Below are 23,954 nucleotides of genomic sequence, written 5' to 3'. Positions count from 1 at the left end.
GTCTCGTATCTTCTATAGACACGATTTCATTTTAATTTTTTAGTATTGTCTTTCCCTGTTGTTGAGAGGTTTTTTTCTTCCTTTTTCTGGACAGGTTATACATATGCTAATAGAAATATGCCTATTATTTGAAGCATAGTTCTGCTTGTCAATGAAGCTTCATTAACACCGTTATCACTGCCTGACATTTATCTTATAATTTTCCAGAGTTGACTGTTACATCTCCATGGAAACCCAAATTGCAATTGAAACAAGTGAGATAATAAAGGCATCCATAGAGGATTGACAGTATGCAAGCCCGCAGTGTTTGCAGGCTACATTTGTTTATAGTTCCTTAGATAAATCCATTGCAGTGGAGATTTTTATTACCTGTCTCCTATCTTTCTACGACTGCTGCTTATTGCAAGGTTTAGAACAACACCTTTTTTTTTTTATTTTGCTTTTTAATTAGAGCAATAAATCTTATTGGATTCAGCAAGGGAGGCATTGAAGATGTAAATTGTAGAGTGATTTTTCTGGGATGAAATGTGAAGTTTTTTATATAGGATTTTGGCACTATATAGACTGATGCATTCTTAGGTTGGTTTGGGTTTGTGTTTTTTTTAAGCAGCCAAAACTTACAATCGCAGAGTATTTTGATTTGCTGACTCTTTCAGTATGCAAGAAGGATCTTTTTTTTCTATACCTAAGGACTTGAGCTCTCTTAAGTTCGTGACTCTAAATCAATTTAGATGGTGCCTCAAAGCATAGAGTCATGAAACTGGAGTGGGTCCAGAGTGAATTAATCTGAAATTAATTTGATTTTGAAAGGCTCCATCTGGCTGTGTTTGGAAAAGGCATTTAGACAGATATATAAACAAATGATCATCTGTATTCTATATGCCAGATGTGGTGTCAAAAAAATGAAGAAACGGTTTAAAAAAAAAAAAAAAATCAGCTGAGAGGGATTTTAGTATAACGATGCTCAACTTGTTAAAATTACAATTGCATCACACTTTGGACAATAAGCTTTTCTCATATTCAGATTTGTAAAATGGGGGAGCACGGGTGAGCTTGATAGGATATTTTGTTTTAAGTAAGAAAATTGAATGTTACAGCTTGCTTTAATTGTCTATTTGACATCTTACATAAATAAGCGCAGCTAACCGAAATTGGCTGTGCCCTTAATACGAGCGGTGCTGTGATCTTCCAGCCCCTTTTTAAGGAACCTATTTAGGTAAAGCAGCCATGTCAGGCACAGGCCGTTGGCGTCCCTCTCGTTGGGCATTCGCTTTTGGGCCCTATGAAAATAGTTCCCTGCGCTTTGTGGAGCTCCGCGGGGAGCGGGTCCGAGCGTGTGTGCACACACGTGGGTGCCAGTCCTGAAATACACTGGGCTGTAAATCACTTCTTGCAATAATCAGTTGACTTTAGCACACAGGAACGGCTGTGTTTCAAAACAAATGTTTGGAGGACACCTTTCCCATGCCCTCCATCCCCCCAACCCCAACGCTAGGACGCAATTTGCCATAAACTAGACAAGTCCTTGCAAACCTCCTAAGAGCTTGCAGATAACTGCCAGCCTGGAGATAAAACTTCCTGAAATAGTCACATCATTAATTATCAAGTAAAAAAATAATTTTTTTGAAGCCTTCATTACTGCCTTTGAAGTTTTTTTGGGGGCAAAGGAAGAAGGGAATTGAGTAACAACTTTGTAAATTTGTGTTTGGAATGTGGAGAGAGAGACTGAGGTTGTTGACAAGAAAACAGATGGTTCTACGTGTCCTGAATTTTAAAAGCCTGGTACTGTTCTAATTCAGTTGTTGACATGTCACAAATGTATAAGCATTTGGGTGTAATCAAATTATTTTTTTTTAAGTAATACCGATAAATGTTTCCTGCCACACAGAAAGAAGTACGCTTCGTTGCAAATATGTGTAATCAGTAAAGCAAGGCATTAATAATCCACACCATTAATACTGAGCAGCCAGCTACTCCAGACTCAACTTCATGTGAAAAATTGTATCAGTCGGTGCTCCAAAACTATAATTGCGCAAGCGCCTGAGAGCTCTCTCATGTTACTGTCCAGCCGACAGTAATGCAGAGAGAACCCCTTTGCAGTTTGAGTCCCTTTGAGACACAACGCCGATAGTTATGCAAAAGGACAACTTCTGCCCCAAAGAGATTGCAAAGAAAGCAGCTGGTGGGGAGCACAAGAGCGGAACAGTAAGTTGCAGTCGTTGCTCACGAGCATCATAGCAGTGGTGATCTGCCAGGGTCCTCTTTCCGCCATTAGTTTAGAGACAGAAGATTATAAATCAGAAGCCTTTGTTAATGCGAACATCTCCAGGTAAAAACCAGATGCGCAAATGCCCATCTGGGAGTCAGCCAACAGAAAACAGATATTTAAAATTCATGACATAGGTATTTATTGGACGTGTCTTAAATCATGTGGTACTTTTCTCCATCTGTGTAGAGTTAGAAATGCACCTACGTTACACCTGATGAAGACAGACTCAATCTTGGTTGAGGGTTTAATGTACAGAACAAATTCTGCCCAGAAAGCAAAAATGACTTATTGGGTGGTTGCCTAAGCTGAGCTTTATGTTGCAGAACCTTATTGCTTGGCGGACCTCATCTAGCCTTGAACTAATTAGTTCCCAAAGCCTACAGGAGAACCCGGAAGAACAAGGCCAGGGGTTAATACATAGCTGCTTTGTTTAGATCTCCAAGCACTTATTTTAGTCATTCTTACGTATCCCTAGAAAACTGCGATCCTCATCCATACTTGAACAAGATGGGAAACTAATTCAAGGCAGTAAGGGTTGGGGTGGGGTGGGTTTGCCTTTCTTAAGCCATTAAAGGGAAGGCGTCTGTCACTGGCTGTGGACCATCTACCAGTTTAGTAAAATCTATAGGCCAGTGTAGGCAAATCCTTAAAGATACTGAAAATAGACCATGGTAAGTTTTAGCAGCATAAGTAAAAAGATGCTGTACAGACAATTAAACAGACCTGTACAGATGGTCTGTTTAATTGTTTGCTTCCACTATGGGATTATCTAGCAATGATATATTTAATTGGCTTCCAAAATAGAGGACTTTAAAAACACCGAACCTCTTCCTCTTCCTGTCTGCCTTCACTTCTGCACTCATTCGTTCTCTTGTTTACATCTATTTTAACTTGTATGAGTTACTCCACTCGTGTCTGTATACAGCACAGACACATCGTTTAGCACCGCTACGTGTTCTAAAAAAATAATTAACTTGATAAAAAAATAGGTCCATACACCAGCGGTAAGAGCTGAGACAGTCTGAGACACATTGGATGTCTTTTTTTCTAAAAAAAAGATGTATTTGAATGTAAGGCTTTTTTGAAGGTGTGATGTAGCAAATGGACAAAGCTTTTGCAAAGTTACTGTTGTTTGACTCTACACTTCTAGGCAGCACTACCAAAAGCAGGGCATTAAAATAACATCATTTGGTAGTTTTAAACATGTATACGAGGATATCAAAGGTTTAGATTGAAAACTCAACCTTAAATCAAACTGGTTTGTAGTGGAGGTGGTGCGACAACGGAGGCTGAGCACCTGAAGAAACAACCTCCCTCCCGAGGGGAACAGTCAGCAGTGAGCATGGGGGGGTGGCAGCCAGGGGGGGACAGACCCTCTCTCATTTGCTTTGGTGAGCAGAACTCTGAGGGCTAATTTTAGGAAGCCAAGAAGCCTTAGCGCAGAGGGATGTATGTGCTCTAACATATACCGTGAGCTGAAAAGGTAATTGCATTTTAACGTAGCTCTTATCATGATTTCCTTTTGTATTCTCGATTTCTTCCTGTGATACTAATGAGGAATCTGCGTCTATACCTCAAAAGAATAATGTGTTTTATCTCAGGTGTGCTCAGCCCTCTTCTGATGTTTCTCTAATGTGTATATTGTTCAGTACTTTTCCCAATTCGTACGGCTCGCAGTATCATGCGTTCTGACCGACCTGTTTGAAAGGTAACTTCCTTCTCCCAGCTCAAATTTATTCCCTGTCAAAACATTTTTTTAAGGTAGGAGAAGTCTTTTTTCCCCAGATTTTCAAATCTTTTTTCATCAGCGACAGGTTGCAACCTCCTTAACTTGCCTAAAATTTACCTTTAAGGCATTAAAGTGATCACATGTACTAAATTTGGAATTAATCAGAAAACAAGCATCCCCTATAGTAGCAATGGTTTGCTACGATTTGTATGATGTAACCTATGGAGAGAGTTAGCAAAGCTGAGCTACAGCTAATCACGGACTCCACCAGAAAAATGACTGCGAATTTTAAATTATCAGGGCGGTAAAAAGGACTCCATTGTCTTAGGCAGCGTTATGCTTTTACAGATAATTTCTGCCAGTGTGGAGGCAACACAAGAAAAAACGTCTTTGCGTTTGCCATTCAGTGCTTAAACGAGCACTTGGGTGTTATTAGCTACTGAGAAGAATAAAATCTGAGCGTTGGATGTCAGGTATTACAAACCATCAGCATTGTTCGTGTCGTTAATGTGCGTGTGTGAGTGCAAGTGCGGTTGCTCTCTGCTGGCTGGCTGAAGAATTGCTCGGCTCTTTGTTCAAGGCTTCATGGGTCTGTAAGATGGAGCCAGGGAGGATGTTCTGTGCGCTCAGAGCTTCCGTACCCCTCCTGCAATTGCAGTTGGCCTTCAAATGCAGCAGAACGGCAGCTTCGCAAGTCCTACAGCTACCCGGTTGTCAGCCCCACCGATGGGTGCAGGGAAGCCTGGAGAAAATGATTTTGTAGACGTTACTGCATGCGTAGGACCAAACGTCCTGCCCTGCGCTGCTTTGTTTGTTGGGCATGTCAGGTTCATTTAGCAACTGCTGCTACGGATATGTGTTACTTAATAATAATTACTAGTATTATTAGCATTTAATAGCTCTGCCAAAAACTGTACAAGACGCTACAGCAGGAGCAGTTAATGATTTTTGAAACATCATCTTTCCTTTGAGCTGCTTTTGAGCAGCTGCGCTGTGAAAATGCTGATGGGCCAGAAAGCTTCTGGAGATGACTTTTTTTTTTCTCCTCAAAACACAGAGACCTGGTTGGTCATTTACGGCTTAAAAATATGGAATGACTTCTTTTTTTTCTGTTTGTCAGAGGTTTTGGCCCTTATTTTGCTGGCCCAAGTCCAATTTAGGTAATTACATTCTGTGTCTATAAATCACAGCCCCCTGCAGTTTTCAATTGGGTATGGTATTGTTCTACCCTTCCTGGCTGAAATTGTTGTGTGATAATGCTCCATGTCATTAAACAGCTGCCGTCTGTCACCTTACAATGAAGTCATTCCTCTCCAAACAATGAGTTTATAAAGCCCTTTTGGGTCCTTCCAGATAAAATTTGCTCGTAAACCAGCAATTAGGGTCTTGCGAGTACAGTAAGGTGATGCTTGTTTGTCTCTCGTGACAGCAGTTGGAGTCCTTCAAACGGGTGTTGTCCCTTTTGTCAGCTTGTGTGATATCCTGGCAGCAGCTCAGGTGTAAATATTTATTACTGTAAAACCCTGGTGCCTGTAAATGCTTTTGCGCTGGGGTGGATTTAGTAGTCTTTATACTTGGAACCCATTCGTTACCATGTTCTTGTTGTTACGTTGCTCTTAGAGGGATTTCAGTGTTCCCCTATGGATGTCTTATACCATAGCACGTGAAAAAGGCAAATCCCCAGCAACATGGTAAAACCACTAAAAGAGGGTGCAGGTTGAGACATGAATGAACCAAAATGGAACAGTGGGAAGGGTTCTGGGCAGGGTTAAAAACAGATTGGAAAAACGGGTCTCATGTAAACCCCCGTTTGGTCCCCATCAACAGCTGTTTTTCGTCACCTGGCTTGGCACCTAGTTCATTAATGGAAATGAACGTGGATTGATGTCAAAGCTCTTAACAGTGATGAATTCAAGAGGGCCCCTTTTGATCCAGACTTTGTTTCTGAAGTCTGCTTCTCCCCCCTTAGCGGTCAGTTCGCTTTTAGCAGTCTTGCTGTAATTACAGATATGAATGGGAGAGAGAGAGAGAGAAGGCGTCTACTAGGATTTTCTGGTGCTCCTGCTTAAGCAGCAGTGGTACTAAAACAATCTCTAGCTCCTCAAAGAGTCGCCCTGTCAACTTGCTGAAATGATGGAATGGTAGTTAGGTTATTAGAAGCAAAATTGGCACAAATTGAGAGAGAGAGGATGCTCTGGCAGCAACCACAAGCAGCCAGCGACTCAGTGGCTTAATCTCTGCCCTTGGGCTGCTCTCTATGATATAGATGACACCTTGTCAGTGAAGATGATGTGCTGGGTCACCCCTGAGTCCAGTGGGCTAAATTGGCCATGGAGGGAAGGACTGCTGCGGTGTAGAGACAGCAAGCCACATAATCTTTTTTTTTTTTTTTTTTCCTTTTTTTAAATGTATGTCATTATTTGGGTAATGACAGTAATTGTCAAGGGATCCCGTTCTCATTAGTGTCCCTTAGACACAGCTATCTCTGTACGCTCATGCTTTCAAGAAATAGTCCTAAGCTTTCGCAAGGATCGCTTTGCCTCCTCTTGGCAAGTTTCACGCATGGTTTCTCTTTTGCCTTGTTATTTCTTGGGTACAGCAGGAGGGGAAGACGGGGGAAGGAAGGAGCCGCTTCCTCTGAGAGACATTGTATTGGCAAAGAGAAGTAACAAAGAAGCCGGCAGCTGTCGGCGACTAAGAGGTTTTAGTGCAGAGCAGTAATGTCCATTGGGTGAAGATGAAGGTTGGGAGAGGATGAGGGAATTCATCTTTAGCAGAGATCATTTGTGAGGGATCGAGGATATTTGGCTGGATTTTTTATTGACCCAACAAGCTCTGTGACAACTGAACTGCCAGGCAGGTGTGCTGTATGATTGTGTTCCTCAGTGGAGCCTTCAAGTGTATGCAGGGATCAGATCCATAGAATCTGTAAAATTGGCGGGTTTTTTCCATTGTTATCTCTTCGTTGTTTTATTCGCTTGTTGTCGTGGTTTAAGCCCAGCCAAAACCAGCACACTTGTTCAGTTTGTCTGCATTAGCTGTAGTCCTATGGCTACTGCCAAAGCAGGGTGAGGATGCTACTGCATGTGCCATTGCTGTGACAGCACTCATGTGCTCCTCAAAACTCCAACAGTGAGAGTATGATTCCTCTTCCGAGGTGCTCGAGAGCCTTTGTTTGCACCGAAGTCAAAGGAGATGCAATTTAGAAAGGAGCCCAGCTGTGCTTGTAGAACTGAGCGCCCTCTCTGCGGACTGACCTTGCCTATCAACCCCTCAACGTGCTGGGAGCTCAGTGAAACTCCTGCCTTGTGGGAGAAAGGGATTACGAAGAAAACTCTAAGTTATGTTTGGTTTTTTCCTAAATCTGCAGGAGTTAGTGGCTTGTCAGAGCTGTCAGTGGATGGTAGAATTTAGCCGGGAGAAGTTTTAATGACTTGCCCAACTTAATTCAGGCAGCGAGTGACAAAATCTGTCCCCCAGAGCTTTGCATCACAGCGTACGGTGGCCTACGCCTGGAGTCAGGGCCTTTAACCATCTTTATCCAATAAAGCGTTTAGGAATATGATCAATGTAATTTGACTTCAGTTCCACTGAAGTAAAGAAAGGGTTTAAGTATTTTGTGGAATTAGGAGAGATCTTGGCCTGTGCCTAAACCTTTAGCTCAGAGCAGGAGCTTGATGCTAATGGGGTCATTAACCTGAGAAAACAGAAGTGTTCGGTCTTGTGGTTTCCTAAAAATTGGCTTGTTAGCAATGGAAATTGTGGTGCTCTTGGTGGTAAAGGTGGTTTGTGTAAAGGAAAAAGCAAAGGAATAAACTTATTTTTCTTTATTAAATATGACCTTTGATGTAATGTTGGGCTAAAGTAGCAATTGTGTATGGATTTCTTAAAGACGGGAACCAACAGAGAGAACAGATGAAGGGCATAATTTAAAAATGAACTCAATTCGGTTTTTAATGTAAACACCGTAGAGAATAAATAAAGTGAAAAGCGAAGCCAATTTCTGAAAGAAAATAGTTGACCTAGTCCAGAGCAAAGCTGAGGGCTGAACAGCTAAGCTTCTACCTTTTCTTGTCTTTGCAGGTCCGAAATAACGTGTAAGCATTTCCTATTTTAAGCTATGGGTCAGGGATTCTTCAGCCTCCCTACGCGGGAGGTTGTTCAGCAGATTGGGTTTTACATAAAGGAATAGGAATCGGGAAGAAATCACAGAATGATTTTCTAGAGATCTAAGTGTCATGTGGGTGCCTACTGCTCCATGAAAGTATGAAAGTCTTGAAAGTTCTTCCCATGGGCTTTCATTCAAGTGAGTCAGTCAGGATTTTTCTGTTTCTTGGAGATTGGGGGGGGTGGTGGTGATTCTTTAGTTGGTTATTCTTTAGTTGGTTGGTTTGGTTCCACTTAAGTGTTACGTATCTATGGAAAATGGAGTTTTTAAGGCTTGGAGAAATCGTGATTTCTCCAGGGGTTCTTGTGACCTGCAGGACATCTTCAAAATAAAGAGGATATTTGTGCATGAAACGCAATATAAAAGGTTGGACCGAATCTTTCAGTCTCGTACTCAGGCAAGACTCCCAGTAGAATCAATAGGAATTTTGTCTAATAAATGACTGTGATAAATCCTGTTGTCTGCTGATCCGTGTTGGAGACACTTCACAAGTGATGATTAAACTTCTTGTTGTTGGTTTTTAAAATGTGCCTTTAATATAACTTGCTCCTTCCTGCTGTAAGCAGGGAAAGTGCTAAAGTTAATATGGGCATATTAATGTGTTCAGGTGAATTATGCTTTCAAGGAGATGAAACACATGAAACTAAATAATTTGTCTTTGCACAGGTTATAGCTGTGAGACAGGGGAATTACACAGGGTTGGGCTTTTTTCTTGCCATTCTTAAATTTTATTTTTTATTTCACGTCTAAAATATGGTTTTCGTCTGGCGGCGCAGATTTTGAGCTTTTCCAAGTCCTCCTGTGGGTATTCTCTCCTGAACAATCATCAAACGGAGAAACTGTAATTAAAGCCAAGTTTTTTGAAAGTGGCAGGTGGCTCTGAAATGCCTGAATTCTGCGATGAGTAACTTTCAACATTGCAGAACACAGGCCATTTCCCCCCTTTCCCCGGTGGAAAGTTGGGAGGAATGCTCTAGAAGTCATGTCTCATTAGCGTTCTTTCTTGAAACCGATGCGTCCAAAAATTATCATCACGTATGCAGTTTCTAGCCAAGTAATTAGTTGAAATCACTGTCCTTAATTATCAATAATGACATGAGGGTGGGGTGGTTTTTTTGTATTTTTACGTTTGTTCATTATTTAAAATGATTTGTTTTCTTTATAAGTGTACAACTCTTACTAAACCATCGTATGTCATTTGTTTCACAGAGCAGGTTATTTTTTTTTGTTACTAAGTTCTTTTCCCCTGCAAAAGTGTGGGGTTGTTTCGAGCTTAGCTGTACATCTGGAGATCAGATAGGGTAACAATTTACAGGGCGTGAAAAAATTTCAAAAATTTGATGTCCCTTTTGCAGGAAGAAAAACTTTCTGAATTTTCCCAACAAAGTAGGCAATTTTTCCTCTGCCTTCTCCTTTTGAATTGTGCGGTTTTTTGTTTTTTTTTTTTTTTTTAATGCCAGGGTGCAATAAATAACGTGCTTTAAACTGGAGCTCTCCAGACTGCTTTTCCTTTTTAAAGAGCATAGGCAACTAATCGGCAGCAACCAGCCGCATAGCTGGAGTGTTTTCCATTCTAGGCAATATCGTACTAATTTGATGCACACATGGATGCCTCACACAATCTGCAAATTCATCGCTGGCATCTTGCATTAGTCATCTGACAGATTGCCAAGTGTTTCATATTCCTTTCATGTGACTTTATTACAAAACACACACACACACACACGCACTGCCTTATTTCTGCCAGTAGCCAGTTTAGCGAGAACTCGCTGCAGTTCTGTTTACAACAGCCATGGAGAGAAATCTGCACTTATTTGCAACTATCTTCTGCTTTAACATGCAAAAGTCCCGGTTTGCCTTGTGCTGCTCTCTCCTTATATAATGACATTAAGCAGCAGCCTGCAGAGAAAACCAGACTCAATGAAAAATGTAATCGCATTGTTTTTTGTTCATAATACTTATGCTATTAATTAAATACTGATTTTTTTTTTCCTGCCTTGTGCCAACTGACATCATCTTCTGCATCTAGTGCACATGAAAACTGCGTAGTCTCCTAACTTGCCTTTTCTTTTTCATCTCCCTTTCCACTTTCTAGTAACGGCACAGCTAACAAGATGAATGGAGCTTTGGATCATTCAGACCAACCAGACCCAGATGCCATTAAGATGTTTGTTGGACAGATTCCCCGTTCATGGTCGGAAAAGGAGTTAAAAGAACTTTTTGAGCCTTATGGAGCTGTCTACCAGATTAATGTTCTCCGAGACAGAAGTCAGAACCCTCCCCAAAGTAAAGGTACAGTGGTTGTGCTCTCTTTGCTTTCAGTTTGTTGGGTTTTTTTCCGATGATCTTGCTTGCCTTCAGGATTTCCAAAGAGGTTTGCGTCTGGGCTGTCTGTTTTGAAGCATACTGTGTTGAGCTATGCAGCAGTCCTAAGAGGAGAGGACTCCCGAATACCTATCGATTACTGTCTTCCTCCTCTTCTTAAATTGCAGTTTAAATGTCTGTTATCTGGAAGCGTGCATTCCGACTGTGCAAAAAATAACAAAAGATTGCTGTCCTTGTTTAAATTATTATTGCCAAGAGACGTGGAAACCTCAGCGGTCACTTTCCCAGGATTAGATCACGAAAAATAAAATTTCCTACTTCCTTTCGTTTCCTCTTTTTGCACCCCAGGTGGGAATAATTTTCAGGATACAGAAGGGGAGAAAGGATAGCGGTGGGCTCTTGCAACGTCATTGCTCCAGAGGCAGTAAAAGTTAAAAAATAGAGTCGCCCTGACCTTTTTCCAAAATCTGATTTCTTTTCTGTGGTCATGTTAAAGGATTGATTTTTGGCACAGGGATTTTTCAAAAAGAAAGAGTTATTTTTCCTTCCTGCGTTTTTTTTTTCATACATATGTTAAGTATTTGTCCTTAACTATATTGCTTTCTTTAAGTGTGTATCTGTGCGCATTTAGGCATGTGAGAATTCTGTGTATTATAGCTATGTAAGTATACCATAGACTGAAAGTGCATATTTTGCTTCACAGAATGCATTTTTCTCCATAAATAGCTGCATACTTTCATTTACACTTTCAGTTCTTCAGGTTTGGAATACGAAAGTGTTGCTAGCATTACAAATAATTAGCGCAGCTCCAAGGCGTAACTGGATTTGCATGTGTGCTTGGCTGGAAGGTTACTAGATATTTATTCATTCTCACTGCCCTCCTGCCACTGCTTCTAAAAAACCTTTAAAGCGCGCGTGCTAGGGAGAATATCAGAAAATGATTTCGTGGGCTAGCAGTGAACTAACAGCGCAAAACGGCCCTCGCTTGAAATTTCCAGTTCGGTGAGAGGCGATTGCTGCGGCGTGAGGCGGCCAGCGCAACTTTGCACAACTTGTGTGAAGCGCTGCCGAGGCTCGGCGTTCCCTCCTCGCCCTGGTAGAGGGGCAGAAGGTCCCTCTCAGTGGCCTCCTCTTTGCTGCCCCGGTGCGAGCAGGCTCGTGCTGGCAGTGCTAGCAGTTCATTTTTGCGTGGCTTGCGTACATCGCTTCTAGTTAAAGAACTTGGTGCCGATGCCGGGGAGGGGGTGAATCTCACCGTACCCTGCTGCCCGTACTTGATTGCTCTTTCCCTTCAGAAGCAGAAGGTGGTTTTGGTCGGAGCGTTTCCGTGTAGTTCTCTTCCCAGCTCCCGCCGTTCCCCAGGAGTGATGGATTGCAGCACGTAGCCCCCCGCTACGTTAGCACAGAGCCCTCACCAAGTGTCCTTTTCTTGTAACGCTGGAGAGAAGACAGCATTAAGAGGTCGAGCAACTGGATTTACTGCAGTCCAGGCCGCTATGGATGAGCAAACTCCTACTTAGTTTAAACCACTAAAATGCTGAACTTTGAGACTCATCCATTTAGAAAGAGCTGATTCCCGCGCCACAGAAATGCCTTCCCACTAAGCAGTAAATGAAGTGAGAATGATATTGTGGTTAGACAGAAGAAAGCCATTGATTCCCGTTTCTGTAGTGTTTTCCATTGTACTGTACCTGTCTGTCAGGCAGCTGGAAGGCATAAGGATTAAGCACAGGTCATGCAAATCGTTGTAGACTAATTATGAAGGCTTGTAGTTCCCATAGTCAATACTCTTTTTGAAAGGTGGTTGGTGGGTTGGTTTGGTTTTTTTTTTTTGCTTGGGCTCTTTTCAGCCATGCAGAGATGATGCTTTCATGTCACTTCAGGCATTATATGTTTTAATGAGTAAATGAAATTAATCCTCAAGAAAGACAGAATAACCTTCAGACTTCTGTTTCCCTGACGCAGCAGCAAGCTCCGCCGGTGGTCAGCTTTTCCTTTGGAAGCTTTGGAGGAGTGTATCTCCATGCTGGCTCTATCCTTCCTCCTGGCTGAGTCTGCCAGCAAGGTTGCTAGATACAGAAACCGCTTGAGTTCCTTGTGGCTATCTATCTCCTGACTAGCATTGATCTTTATTTTCTTAATCCAGTAAAGGATTCTGTGTGAGAGATTGCTAAGAATGTTAGAAACAAACAAACAAAAAAATTGCCCTGAAAAATGTCTGAGAGTCTTGTCGTCACGATGCATGAGCAATACTTGGCCTGTGCCATTTAATTGGCATTTAATAACGAAGCTGAGTTTTGACTTTTTGTCCAGAGGTGTGGTCGAACTGCGCGCTCTCCTTCTGTGTAAACACCCGCACGAAGCAGTCATTTTTATTTTATTTGGGCTGGATGGATTGGGGTAATGGCAGGCATTTTCCTGCCCGCTGCCTCTCCGCATCACCTCCGGTTTTGCATCAAGGGGACCTTGTGGTCGGTCGGTTGACGCTGGAAAAAGTCCATTTTTCTTCGTTGCGTGGTCGTGGCTGTGTGTCGTGCAGAGCATTCACAGGCTGGTAGCACCCAGAATTTTTCTCTGCATATTCTGCAAGCCATGAATTGCAACGACAAAAATGCAAGTTAGTGTTACGACATCATGCGGGGGTGGCGGTTTGGTTTTGTTCTTTGAAGAAAGGCATTTTGATATTTGAAAGATCTCTCTCTTACCAGACAAGGGCTGTGTATCTCTGTTAGCTTGGCCAAAGGGGCTTCTCCAATTTGGGCACAATTTTTCTCTGATGAACTGTTTATGAAGCTGCAGTCTGAGTCTCTCCCGATTCTGTCAAAAATAACCATAGGCTGCTTCTCTCTCTCCTGCTGTTATTAAGACTGTCTTTCATACCCTCCAACGACAGACGGCCTAGTTCATGTCTTTCCTCCTTTTTTTGTGCTGCTTGTTGGCTCTGCAAAACTGGAGCTGGAGGAAGACAGGTAGAAAGCCAAGTTTTACTCAGTTTGGAAAACTAGAGGAAAGCCATCTTACTTCTGCAGATACACTGCTGCTAATGCAAATGTTGAAGCTTGGCTTTATTAATTGGGAACCGCAGGAATGGCTGCATTTCCATGGGTGATGGTTGGAATATCCTCTGTCCTCGTGCCTTCCAGAGTTTGCAGTTTTCCGTGTTTTTCTGGATGTGTGAAAGAGCTCAGCGAAGTAATTTAACTCTGTGTTTATCCCCTGTTGTTTTGTAAGGCTTTTTCCTCTTTCTGCAACAAGAGAAATCCGGGGGATTAGGTAAACTAAATAATAAAAAAAAAAAACACCAAACCAACCGACCAAACAAAAAAGGCAGGAAATCCTGTAACGCTGAAATAAATGGCACTTTCAGCTTCTGGGGGCTAAGGGGATTCAAAGTCTAGGCAGATCAGCCCTCTCTGTTCCCAATCTGGCTTGCTCCCTTTATATAATTTATTCTGGGTGGATAGATGAGGGTTTTTTCAGAGTAGTTGTTAAAGAGAGCTTCTGTAATGCCTCAAATACAACGAGCTCTGTGCGAAGGCGGTATCCACCGCCACGGAGATCTCTCTTCTTCCCCACTGTTCTCCTAAGCCGGAAAGATTTCCTTGGCTGCTCTTGTTTTGGAGCCCGAGCGCTGAAGCAAGCAGATGGCACGGGGCTACTTTTGCCTTTGGAAATGCAGCGGAAGAGCCTTGGGCCAGATCCACACCATCCTTTTGGTACCTTCCCCGTGTTTTTGGTAGCTGTTAATTCTCGTCAGGATCAAGGTGCCCCAAACCAGGTTTGTGAGCCTGAGCCTGTTTGTTCTGTTGTAGGAACGGCCTGGCGGAAAGCAGGGGAGAGGCACCCGTGTAACAGCCAACTCTGGGGTTCCTTGTAGCCTTTTCCAGACCCTTTATCCGATTAGAGGGAGGCTGCTGAGTGAACAAGGATGTGCTGTAGTTAAAGGCCAGTGTTTATTATTGTCCTATTTAACATGGTAATTTAAGTCTACCGGGAAGCAAGCAGAGGAATCTGATAATGAGACATTCATCGGCTGCGTACAGGAGAGACCGGATGGGCAAGGTGTGTAGGAGGCAGAAGTTGCGTGGCTTGTTCGGGTGCCATTGCGGCTACAGTTCAGCCCTTCAGAAATACCCGTGTGCAGGCAGGAGGAACAGTTCCTCCACCCTGTCGGGTCCCTGCTCACGTGTCTGTTATGATTTGAGGAACCCACAAGAATTTACTGTCATTCAGACAATTATTCCATCCCCCGATGACCCCTCCCCGCCTGGGAAGAGGAATACTGAAAAACAAGGAAACCCGAGGGTTGTAATATAAACAGATTTAATGGGATCAGACTAAATAATTAACATTAATAATACTAAAGAACCAGTATTGATCCTGATATCAATATAAAATACACAAGGATTAGACTCAGCCCATTCTATCGTAGGAAGCTGTGCACTCCCAGCAGCAACAACAGATGCAGGACACTGCGAGCGCTGCGGCTTCGGGAGGAAGGGAAGGGCTCAGGGGTCCAGCACTGGGGCAAGAAGGTCTCAGGATAGCAGCCATCAAGGGAGAGAAAGAACTCATCAGCAAACTTTCTAACGTATATTGCATGTGACGCTCATGGTATGAAATAATCCTGTTGGCCAGCCTGAGTCAAGCGCCCGGGTCTTGCTCCTCCTCATCCCCGCACCTGGTGAGCTCTAAAACACTGAGACCTTGAAACCATAGCTGGCCATAAAGTAAATATTTTCACAAATCAAGACGCTAGATTCTTCTAAAAGTACCGTTTTCCCAAGCATTAGAAGGGCCCTTACTGCAGAGCAACATTACTGAAAGCTAAATTAGTCCTGTGTCGCTCAAACCGGGAGAGTGCCCCATTTTCTGTGGGAGGAGAAAAGGGAACTCGGGCAGCCCTGCGCGGAACAGAGCTGTGGCGCTCCGCTTGTCACACAAACCCGTCCTGACTGTCCTAATCAGCCGCCAAGCCGTTAACCAACTGTTGCCTGCCTGCCCTTGCGTCACCGCTCAGCCGACGGCACGCTCCTGCTCCTCGAAGCGCTTTCAACGCGTTGTGGTTTGCAAAACCGGTTTAGATGCTCTTTAAAAGTTCCCTTCAGCCAGCGCTCCAGGAGTCAGGGTTTCTCTGCACGTTTTGACTTGAGATTTCTCTACACATTTTGACTTTGAATACTTTGCGTTTTGGATGCTCTCACAGGTCCAACGGAACATAGTTTAGCTTTTGTGAAAGGAGGTTGTAGCGAGGTGGGGATCGGTCTCTTCCCCCAAGTAACAGGTGATAGGACGAGATGAAACGGCCTCAAGTTGCACCAGGGGGGGTTTAGACTGAAAGGGTTATCAAGCATTGGAGCAGAATGTGCAGGGAAGCAGTGGAGTCACCATCCCTGGGGGTATTTAAAAGACGGGTAGACATAGTGCTTAGAGATATGCTTTAGTGATGGGTTGTGTCAGAGTTAGGTTGATGGTTGGACTCGATGATCTGAAAGGTCCCTTCCAACCTAGGCGATTCTGCGATCCTATGAGTTGCAGCAGGAGCACATACGCTGTTGAAACTGCAGGACTTGGGACCGCAGCCATTATGCATGTGTGATTTAAACTAAACTTTAGTGATCGTGGCTGAGAGATCTTCTGTTACAATCACAGACTTGAAATCTTTCATGCACTGAATGAAAAAGTGCCTTGCGTGTTGGTTTTATTAGCAGGTGCTTTGTGCACTATATGAAGTTTCACACAACAAAGACTGGCAAAAGCCAGATGTTGGCATTACACACAAGTACAACGAGGAGGGAGAACAAATGATAAGGGTGACTTTTTAACTTTCAGGTTTTGACTTTAGGATGTTTAAATTTAAGCCTTAAAGAACCTTAAGTCTATAATTTTACATGGGTTATAAGTAGCGTTACAAAATATGTTACAGATGTGAGCTGACTTTTATAAAAGGTAATTCTTATTCAACAAATCTGCTGGAGTTTTTCAAGAGGTTTCTCTGAAAGTGGACAGGTGTGAAATTGTGTATATAATCAAGCTGGATTTCCCAGGGGCTTTGCACACAGTGTCACACAGGAGACTAATACATACGGTTGCAGGTGAAGCAGAGGAGGGCCCATTTTCAAATGGAGAAAGGAGCCGGTTAGATGATCGAGGGCAGATTAGAGTGGGGAAAGGTTACGGGCCAGGGGAGGAGAGGGGATGATGACTGGAGAGCAACAGGGACTGTTATTGGAGATCAATACTTTTTCGCTCTCTATGTAAATGGCTTTGACAGAATGAACCACCAACTTGTTATCCAACTTTCTGGATCACGCAGAAGGGACTGGATGCGGGGTGAAGCCACCTGATAACCTGGAGAAAACAATCCAATACAAAGAGATTCAGCTGGGTAAAACGAGCCATGAGCAAGAAGAGTAAATTTGAGTTTTGAGTGAACACGCATGTTGGAAGAGTATATTTTTCAAAGATTCGAGAGCAGGAGAGGATTTGAAGAGTGCTCATATCATAAAAGGACTGACATGGTGTTTTGTATCCATGTGGTCAAAAAGGCACAGAAAATGCGAAGCTGTATAAATGGAAACATTGAATATAGCTTTCACGGAAATGCTGTAGCACTTAAAGAAGGATTTTTTTTGATCATGTTTAAACTACAGTTACCAATATTTAGTACTATTCTATAGAAAAGGGCAGAGGTCCAGAGAAGAGCAGCATGATTTTGTATGAAGTCAGGAAGGGTTAAGCCATGGTAAAAGGTCTAAGAAGGTTAACTTGTAAAGGGCTTCAAGCATTGACTTACAAGAAAGCTAAAAGGGGAAAAGCTGAGGAAGAATACAGGACTCTACCTTGGTTTGGAAAGAAGAAGTTATAAGGGGATACGATTGAAGTTTCTGCAGAATGTTGAAGTGCATAGTGAAGGCAGCAATAGATAAGCTCTTTCAATTAATATTAAACCCAGGGACTGCACAGCATAGACTTAAGATTGAGAAACAGCAGGCCAATTGAAAATAAAAAAAATGCAACTTTTAAAGTCAAACTTTCTTCCTCCACTACTCTCCAGAGCAGAGAACGGTATTCCAGAAGAAGCAGTAAGAAAAGTTCCAAAAGAAACTTTTTTCTTGCTTGCTTCCATTTACTATTTTGAAATAATGTGTCCCAGTGCGGTTTCACCCCGTAAGCAGGACGAGGTGCCAAGGCTGGGGTGGACGCAGCTGACAGTGGCTTATCTATGTCCAGCATGAAGAGGGTCTGAGATTTCTGATGACCCCTGATATTTTTGCATTGGTTTGAAGAGAGGGAGCAGATGAGGATAATGTCCCATTGCGCCCTTGACTGCAAACCTGTTGCCCGCATAAATCAGTCTCACTGTATATTCCCATCGTTGACCGCGGCAAGAAAGTCAGTCCCTTTAATACCAAAAAGTATCACAGCAATCCCAACCCGGTCTGACGGTGCAGAAGTAGGGGTGGATATTGGTGAAGATACTGTCACGGGAGTGGGGGTTTGTGGTTGCAAACAGGAGGAGTAGAGGATGTTGGGGGGATTGGGTAGAGGGTGTTTTTCCATTGTGGTGTTTGAAGAGGGGAGATAGCACGTAAAACTTCCCTCAGCTTTGTTTCTGAAGTTCCTGTATACAGCACGTCAATGACTGGAGCTGTAGCAGAATCAAGCTTTTTGGTTTTAGGCATCTTTTTGCTCCACGTTTTTACAGCATTTATGACAGTGGGGGCTTGGGCCAGAAGTGAGGACTCTGGGTGTTGCTGTAAGAAATTAATAAAAATAACACATCTCTAAGCGATTAAAGTAGATTGCTATGGGGCTCATTGGTTACAGTTTTGTGGCAGCTTAACTATGATCTACAGCTGTATATGAATTTTCAAAATTAAGCTAAGTCTGGAGAAGCACGTTACTAATTACATCTATGCTGAAAAAGGGCATAAACTTTAACTACGTGAATCGGTTTAGTTAAATTGATAGAAAACCCATATGCAGACCAGCCGTTAGAAGAGTAGGAGTTCATATTCCAGTTGTGGTTTTCTTAATCGATCTCTAATGTTCATGTCTGATAAGCACGTCGGGAAAAGGCGAGTTAGGTAAAGGGATGTTTGAGCTTCAATTCAGGCATGAAATAAATCCAAGCGCTTTCCAGGTCTGTTCAACAACTCCAGGAATACGCATGAAAATGTGGGTTCAGTTTTCCGGACAGTTCAGGAAAAACAGGAAAACAAAAAAAGGAAAGGATATGTCTGTCTTGTCTTTTTTGTTCTAATTATACTTAAAAACAGTTGAAGGCTAATAATTGAGAATTAGGGGGCTTCAACAACAATGGCTTTTTTTGTCAAGACAGTGCTGGAAAAGGCTATTTTGCATAATAGTTAAAAAAGGCAGGCAATTTTTTGCTATAATGACTAAATGACTTCTTCAGCACACCATCCAGCATTTATCTATAGAATACTTTAGAACAAAATTAGGGATTTACCAAAAAATCCCTAATGTTCTTAAAATATAAATGGGTAATCTGTTTTTCGTAATGCCATCATTACATCGGAAGAAACAGATAAACAGGCAGTTAAAACAGCCTGAACTTTCAATAAAATTGAAAAAAAAAAACCCACCAGCTAATCAAATTGCATTGTTGAATCTGAATAATATGCCAAACCTCAGTCTTTCAAATATATAATCTCAAAGGCAAAAAAATTGTAATGCATGGAAAAATCTAAGTCAAGTCATGCACGCACTTGCACTTAGGAATTAATCAATGCATATAATACTCAGACATAAAATCACGTGCATGTTTAAGTATTTTCAAGATTGGTGCCTACATTTAAAATATATACCTCTGTAATAGTGCCAGATACTGTCAGTTTGAGATTTATGGTGTCCAATTTCTTCAGTTGCATATTAAAGCTCGCATCAATGAGTTTCGATCTTTTTATGACATTGTTGTGGCACTGAAATCCCTTCCTCTTCCAATTTTCTGTTAAATGAATAAACATACAATATTTATCTGCTTGCCACATAAAAAAATGATGTGTGTTTTTGTTAAATAACAATGGCTCCAAAAAAAAAAAAAAACCAACAACAACAACAAAACCACAACCCTTCTCTTATAATATAGTGTTTCTAATTCTATTCAGTTCTAATGTTTGACTCGTTTGCTGGTAACATAGGAGGAGGTTTTGCAAAGGATTTGAGAACTGGTCTGAAACCTTCATGCACTTTGGCATGGAGCTCAAAGGAAGAAAACGTTTGACAACTGAGCAATGTCAGCAATGAAGCGTAATTGGGGAGCAGCCTCATGAGCGTGGATTTCAGCTGCACTGCAGCTTCCAAGTCTCCCATTTCCAACGGCTAGAACGGCGTTTTATCGCTTTCATCTTCTGCTCCTCTCGCCCCACCGAAGTCACGCACGTGCCCACATATGCACTAATAAATAAAAGTCTAAAATTAAACCCCACGATGTAAGAAGTTTTGCTCATTCAAAGACAGAAGAAGAGACTCCAAGGCAGTAAGAATTTCTCTGTCGCTGATGAGATGATGTGAGAGAGACGTAAATATTACAATGATGGGTCACAATAAAAAGCAGCGAAAGACCGTGTAAAATGTTTTAGCATAAATATGTCATCAATTTTACTAGTTCTTAACATGAAATTTAAACCCCAGAAAAGCCTTGAAAGAATGTCTGTTATCCTTTATCATTTTGAAATACGTTACAAAACGGATATATGTGTAGCGTTTGCAGTGTAAATTAATTAGTAGTTTATTACTTCCATCTTCCCCGCGCCCGTCCTTGGCACCCTGAGTTTTCTGCTGGAGCCGGGTAGCAAAAGGACAGTATTGGGCAGGCTTTGGGTCTGGTAGGACCCACAACCTACTCGGTGTCAGACTTCTGTGACAGGGCGTGCTGTGCAAGTTGTAGTATTAGGGTTTTTTGGACATCGGTTCCATAGTGCACTGTAACCATCAGTGTATTTCAAAAGAATAGCAAGTAGCTCCCTAAGGATGAAGTCTGGTAGTGGCTTCTAAGCCTGGTTTGAGCTTAACTCAAGCCAGCGAGCTACGGGTGGAAGGCTGCGTACGCCATATAAACCTCCTGGTCCATCTATCTCAGGGAAGAAGGCATTTTCAGGAATTTGTGTCTTTCTAATTGCTTGTAAAAACACTCTGAGACAAGCTGGTGAATAAATTAAATTTGAATGTTTCCAGTGGATCTTTTCAGGTTTTCACTGAACCTAATTACTGTCTAATCTATGCCTGGGAGTATGCAGTTTTAAGTGGGACGTTAGACTTCCACTCTGCAGATGAAACTCTGTGGTGCATAAATTCATTATTATTTGCAGAGGAGAAAACTTCAGTGTCATCTACCTTGTGGCTTTAATTTAAAATAACCACTACATCCGAGTCATGCGTTCTTTTAGAAAAATAAGGCGAGCTGTAAAGAAGCAGAAGATCTTTTCTAATAAACCGTGTCTCTTATTTGCCTAAGTAAATTGTGAAAATTTATGTTTCAAACAATAATTAAGCCGTCCTTGTGGCTCAAGATGTCACGCTTCCGATTGCAATTTTAGGGAGCTGTACCGCAGTGGGGAGTAGATTAGTGTAACGTACTGCATGGAAACTTCTTAGCTGCAAGGATGAGCGTGGCGCCGCGAGGAGCGGCGCTGCTGCTTCGGCCCTACGTCTCCAAGTGTTCTGCAAAGGGAGACAAATATCACCACTCGATTTTTACCAGCTGGAAGAAGGGAGATACAGAGCCCCGGGGGGAACTTTTCCCAAAATTTTCGAGTAGCTTTGAGCAGGCGGAGGATAGCGTTCTGGCTGTGCCGCTGTTGCGTTGCCTAAATCAAATCTGCTTCCTTCATTCTCGGGGCTCGAACCCCTGGGCTGGCTGACACAACGACTTTGTTATGTTAACACTGCCCAGGTGAGATCTGCGTTGCTTTATTCACGTATTAATTGGATCTGATGAGGATTGCAGTTAGGAAAGAAGTGTGGAGCAGACCCATAGGCACCGGCTCCCACTCTTCCCGTGCCCTCCCTAATTAAAACAATGAGTATTAAACAACAGGCTTCCTTTATTATTTGCAGATCATGGGATATAAAAATCATTGTAGGTTTAAAATGGACTATATTAACCTGAGCAATTCCGCCAGGACTTGAGTTTCTATAGTGAAAAGTGTTGTGTTGTCTCTGGCTCAATTAGATTTTTCTCAGTGTCAATTTTAATTCACTTCACCGGAGCGTGGGGGAACTCTCTGTGGAAGGGAAAACGTTACTTCTGAATGAGAGCCTCCTGTAGCCCACATTTTATTTAAGAGTTTTAAAATGCTTCGCGGTCCCACGTTCTCCCTTGAACGTCTGCTATTGTGTGCCGTAAGAGCTGAACTGAATCGCTTGATGTTTCTTAATGCGACAGGCATCTGGGCTTGAGCAGGAGGATGGAAATGGGAAGAGCGAGATCCTTGGTTCCCTCTTTTTATTTAATACTGGGAAAAAAAAAATATTAATAAAGCCTTGGTGAGCTTTGATGGCCAGATAGACGTAATTATGTCAAACGTTTCTCACCCTTACAAACATCCACCTGGCCACACATCTAGAGAAGTCAAAACCAAGCGGCAGGGTTTCCTTTCGCAATGCTGAGTCCAGGGCAGGGGTTGAGTGGCCTGAGAAGTTGTTTTTTGCCCTTTAGACTCGGCATTCCTCACCTCCCATGGCCATCGGCACTTAGGCCTGGATTGCTCGGTTACGCTCTGCTTGGTGCACGCTGCTGGAGTAGCCCAAAATGTACTGTTTCTTCCTTTTTTAAAGGGAAGAATGGAGTAGATCTTTAATTTGAGGATGCTTCTCATTGTGGAAGGAGAAGAAAAAGAGCCTACATTAGAGTTGTGGGGGAAGGTTTACCATAGGCAAGGGCCTGAAGTGTCCACTGTGGGGACATTTATGAGTAGGGCTTTATGAAATTTCATTATTTAAATTTATGATTTTAATTATTTTAATGAATTTAATTTAAGATTTTAATTTCAATGAAATAACTCTCAAGACATTCGATTTATGGATATTTGTGCACACTGACGTTTTACTTGGATGTTGGGGTTTTTTTTTGGTTTGTTTTGATCTTTTTTGACCGACACCTCCCAGTTTCCAGCTTTGCAAATGTTTTATGCTGCTTTCCAGTATATCACAGGGCTCCCTACGGGAAGACACCTGGGAGTGTCACCAAAACCAGTCAATTGAGTCAATAGATGTGAACCTCTTTTCTGGTTCAGACAGAAGGTGATACCGCAGCGTGATGCTGGAGTCCCCCATAGCTGTTGATAATGCCAGCTTGTATATGAAAGATAAATACAAAACTGACTCAGAAGAGAGACAGTTCTACGTTTTTTCAGAAGAACTGAGCAAAACGCTCTACCAAAATTCTGGTTTCCGAGTGTGTCATCTCCCAGCCTTTCCATTTCCAACACTGTTAGCTTTCCTTTCCTGTCCTGAGTTGTTTGCACGTGCTTTGTTTCTTGCTAGTTCTAGCTTGGGTATATATTGAGTTAAAAGGTGCTGAAGGTAGGGAATTATTATTATTATTATCATCATTATTTAGATGCTGCAGCCTAAGTAGTTCAAAAAAACCTCACAACTAAAGATCAGCGCAGCTTGTAGGTTTACACATGCACAGTACAAGTAACCTTCAGACATTTCCTCATGACAAGATAAGTGCAGCAATTATATTTAAATGAGCGCCGGAGAAAATTTCACTGTAAACTACATTAGCTGGAGAGTGTATGCTGTAAGAGGATTTAATTGAATTAATGTTACTTACTATCAAATGCTCCATCTAGTGTATTACCCGGTCTCCTTATTGCTAAGAATAATATTTGGCTCATAAAGACCCCTGTTCAACTAAGCACACAGTGCAGATGACTTCAGCAAGTGATTAAGGTTAAAGCATGTTCTTCACTGCTTTGCTGAATAGGCATAAGCTCGGAGCTACGGCCAGGTATCCTGCGCGTACATAATGCGTAACCACCGAGCCCTTTAAGAGGGCCGTTTCTGGAGATTCCTCTTACAAATGGTTTTCCCAGTGTCTAATGAAGGTGTGATTTTGGCAGAAGGGTCCTTCCCGGTTTGAGCGGGGCTGTCGTGGAGAACGGCTGCACCAGCAATGGAGACGAGGAGCCCGAGCGCAAGCCTGGGTGTACAACAGGGGGGTGTCGGGGTGGTCCGCGCCGGGGCTTCGGAGTCCTCCGCTAATGAGAGCGGTAACCCAGCACGATGGCAGAGGAGGATTTCATTGAATAATCCTGGTGGTATTTTTAATGCCGTTATTAATGCAGGATTCTCGCTCTCGCATTATATGGAGATGCCACAATGAGATCCAGGAAGGTATTTTGTGTGACTTCCTACATAAAAGCAGAAATGCAAATAAGATGTGTTAACATATTCACATTATATAAATGGAAAACTCAGACGCATGG

General features: G+C 42.4%; 1 protein-coding gene across 12 annotated transcripts in view; it reads left to right on the top strand.

The window, feature by feature from the left end:
- Positions 1-23,954, top strand: part of CELF2 (CUGBP Elav-like family member 2) — a 383,210-nt gene that overhangs the window by 235,964 nt on the left and 123,292 nt on the right. For 11 of the 12 annotated variants that reach the window (XM_054187183.1, XM_054187169.1, XM_054187247.1 and 8 more), the window contains one exon: positions 10,262-10,458. In XM_054187183.1, coding sequence (XP_054043158.1) covers positions 10,262-10,458 — 197 coding nt within the window. Of the gene's footprint in view, positions 1-9,921; positions 10,096-10,261; positions 10,459-23,954 lie in introns of those variants that run through there. The other variant, XM_054187239.1, reaches the window with a different exon arrangement.

This window comes from Rissa tridactyla, chromosome 1 (genome assembly GCF_028500815.1).
Source record: "Rissa tridactyla isolate bRisTri1 chromosome 1, bRisTri1.patW.cur.20221130, whole genome shotgun sequence".
Taxonomy (NCBI): Eukaryota; Metazoa; Chordata; class Aves; order Charadriiformes; family Laridae; genus Rissa; species Rissa tridactyla.
The sequence above is the reverse complement of the archived record's forward strand: the minus strand, read 5'-3'. Positions and strand labels throughout refer to the sequence as shown.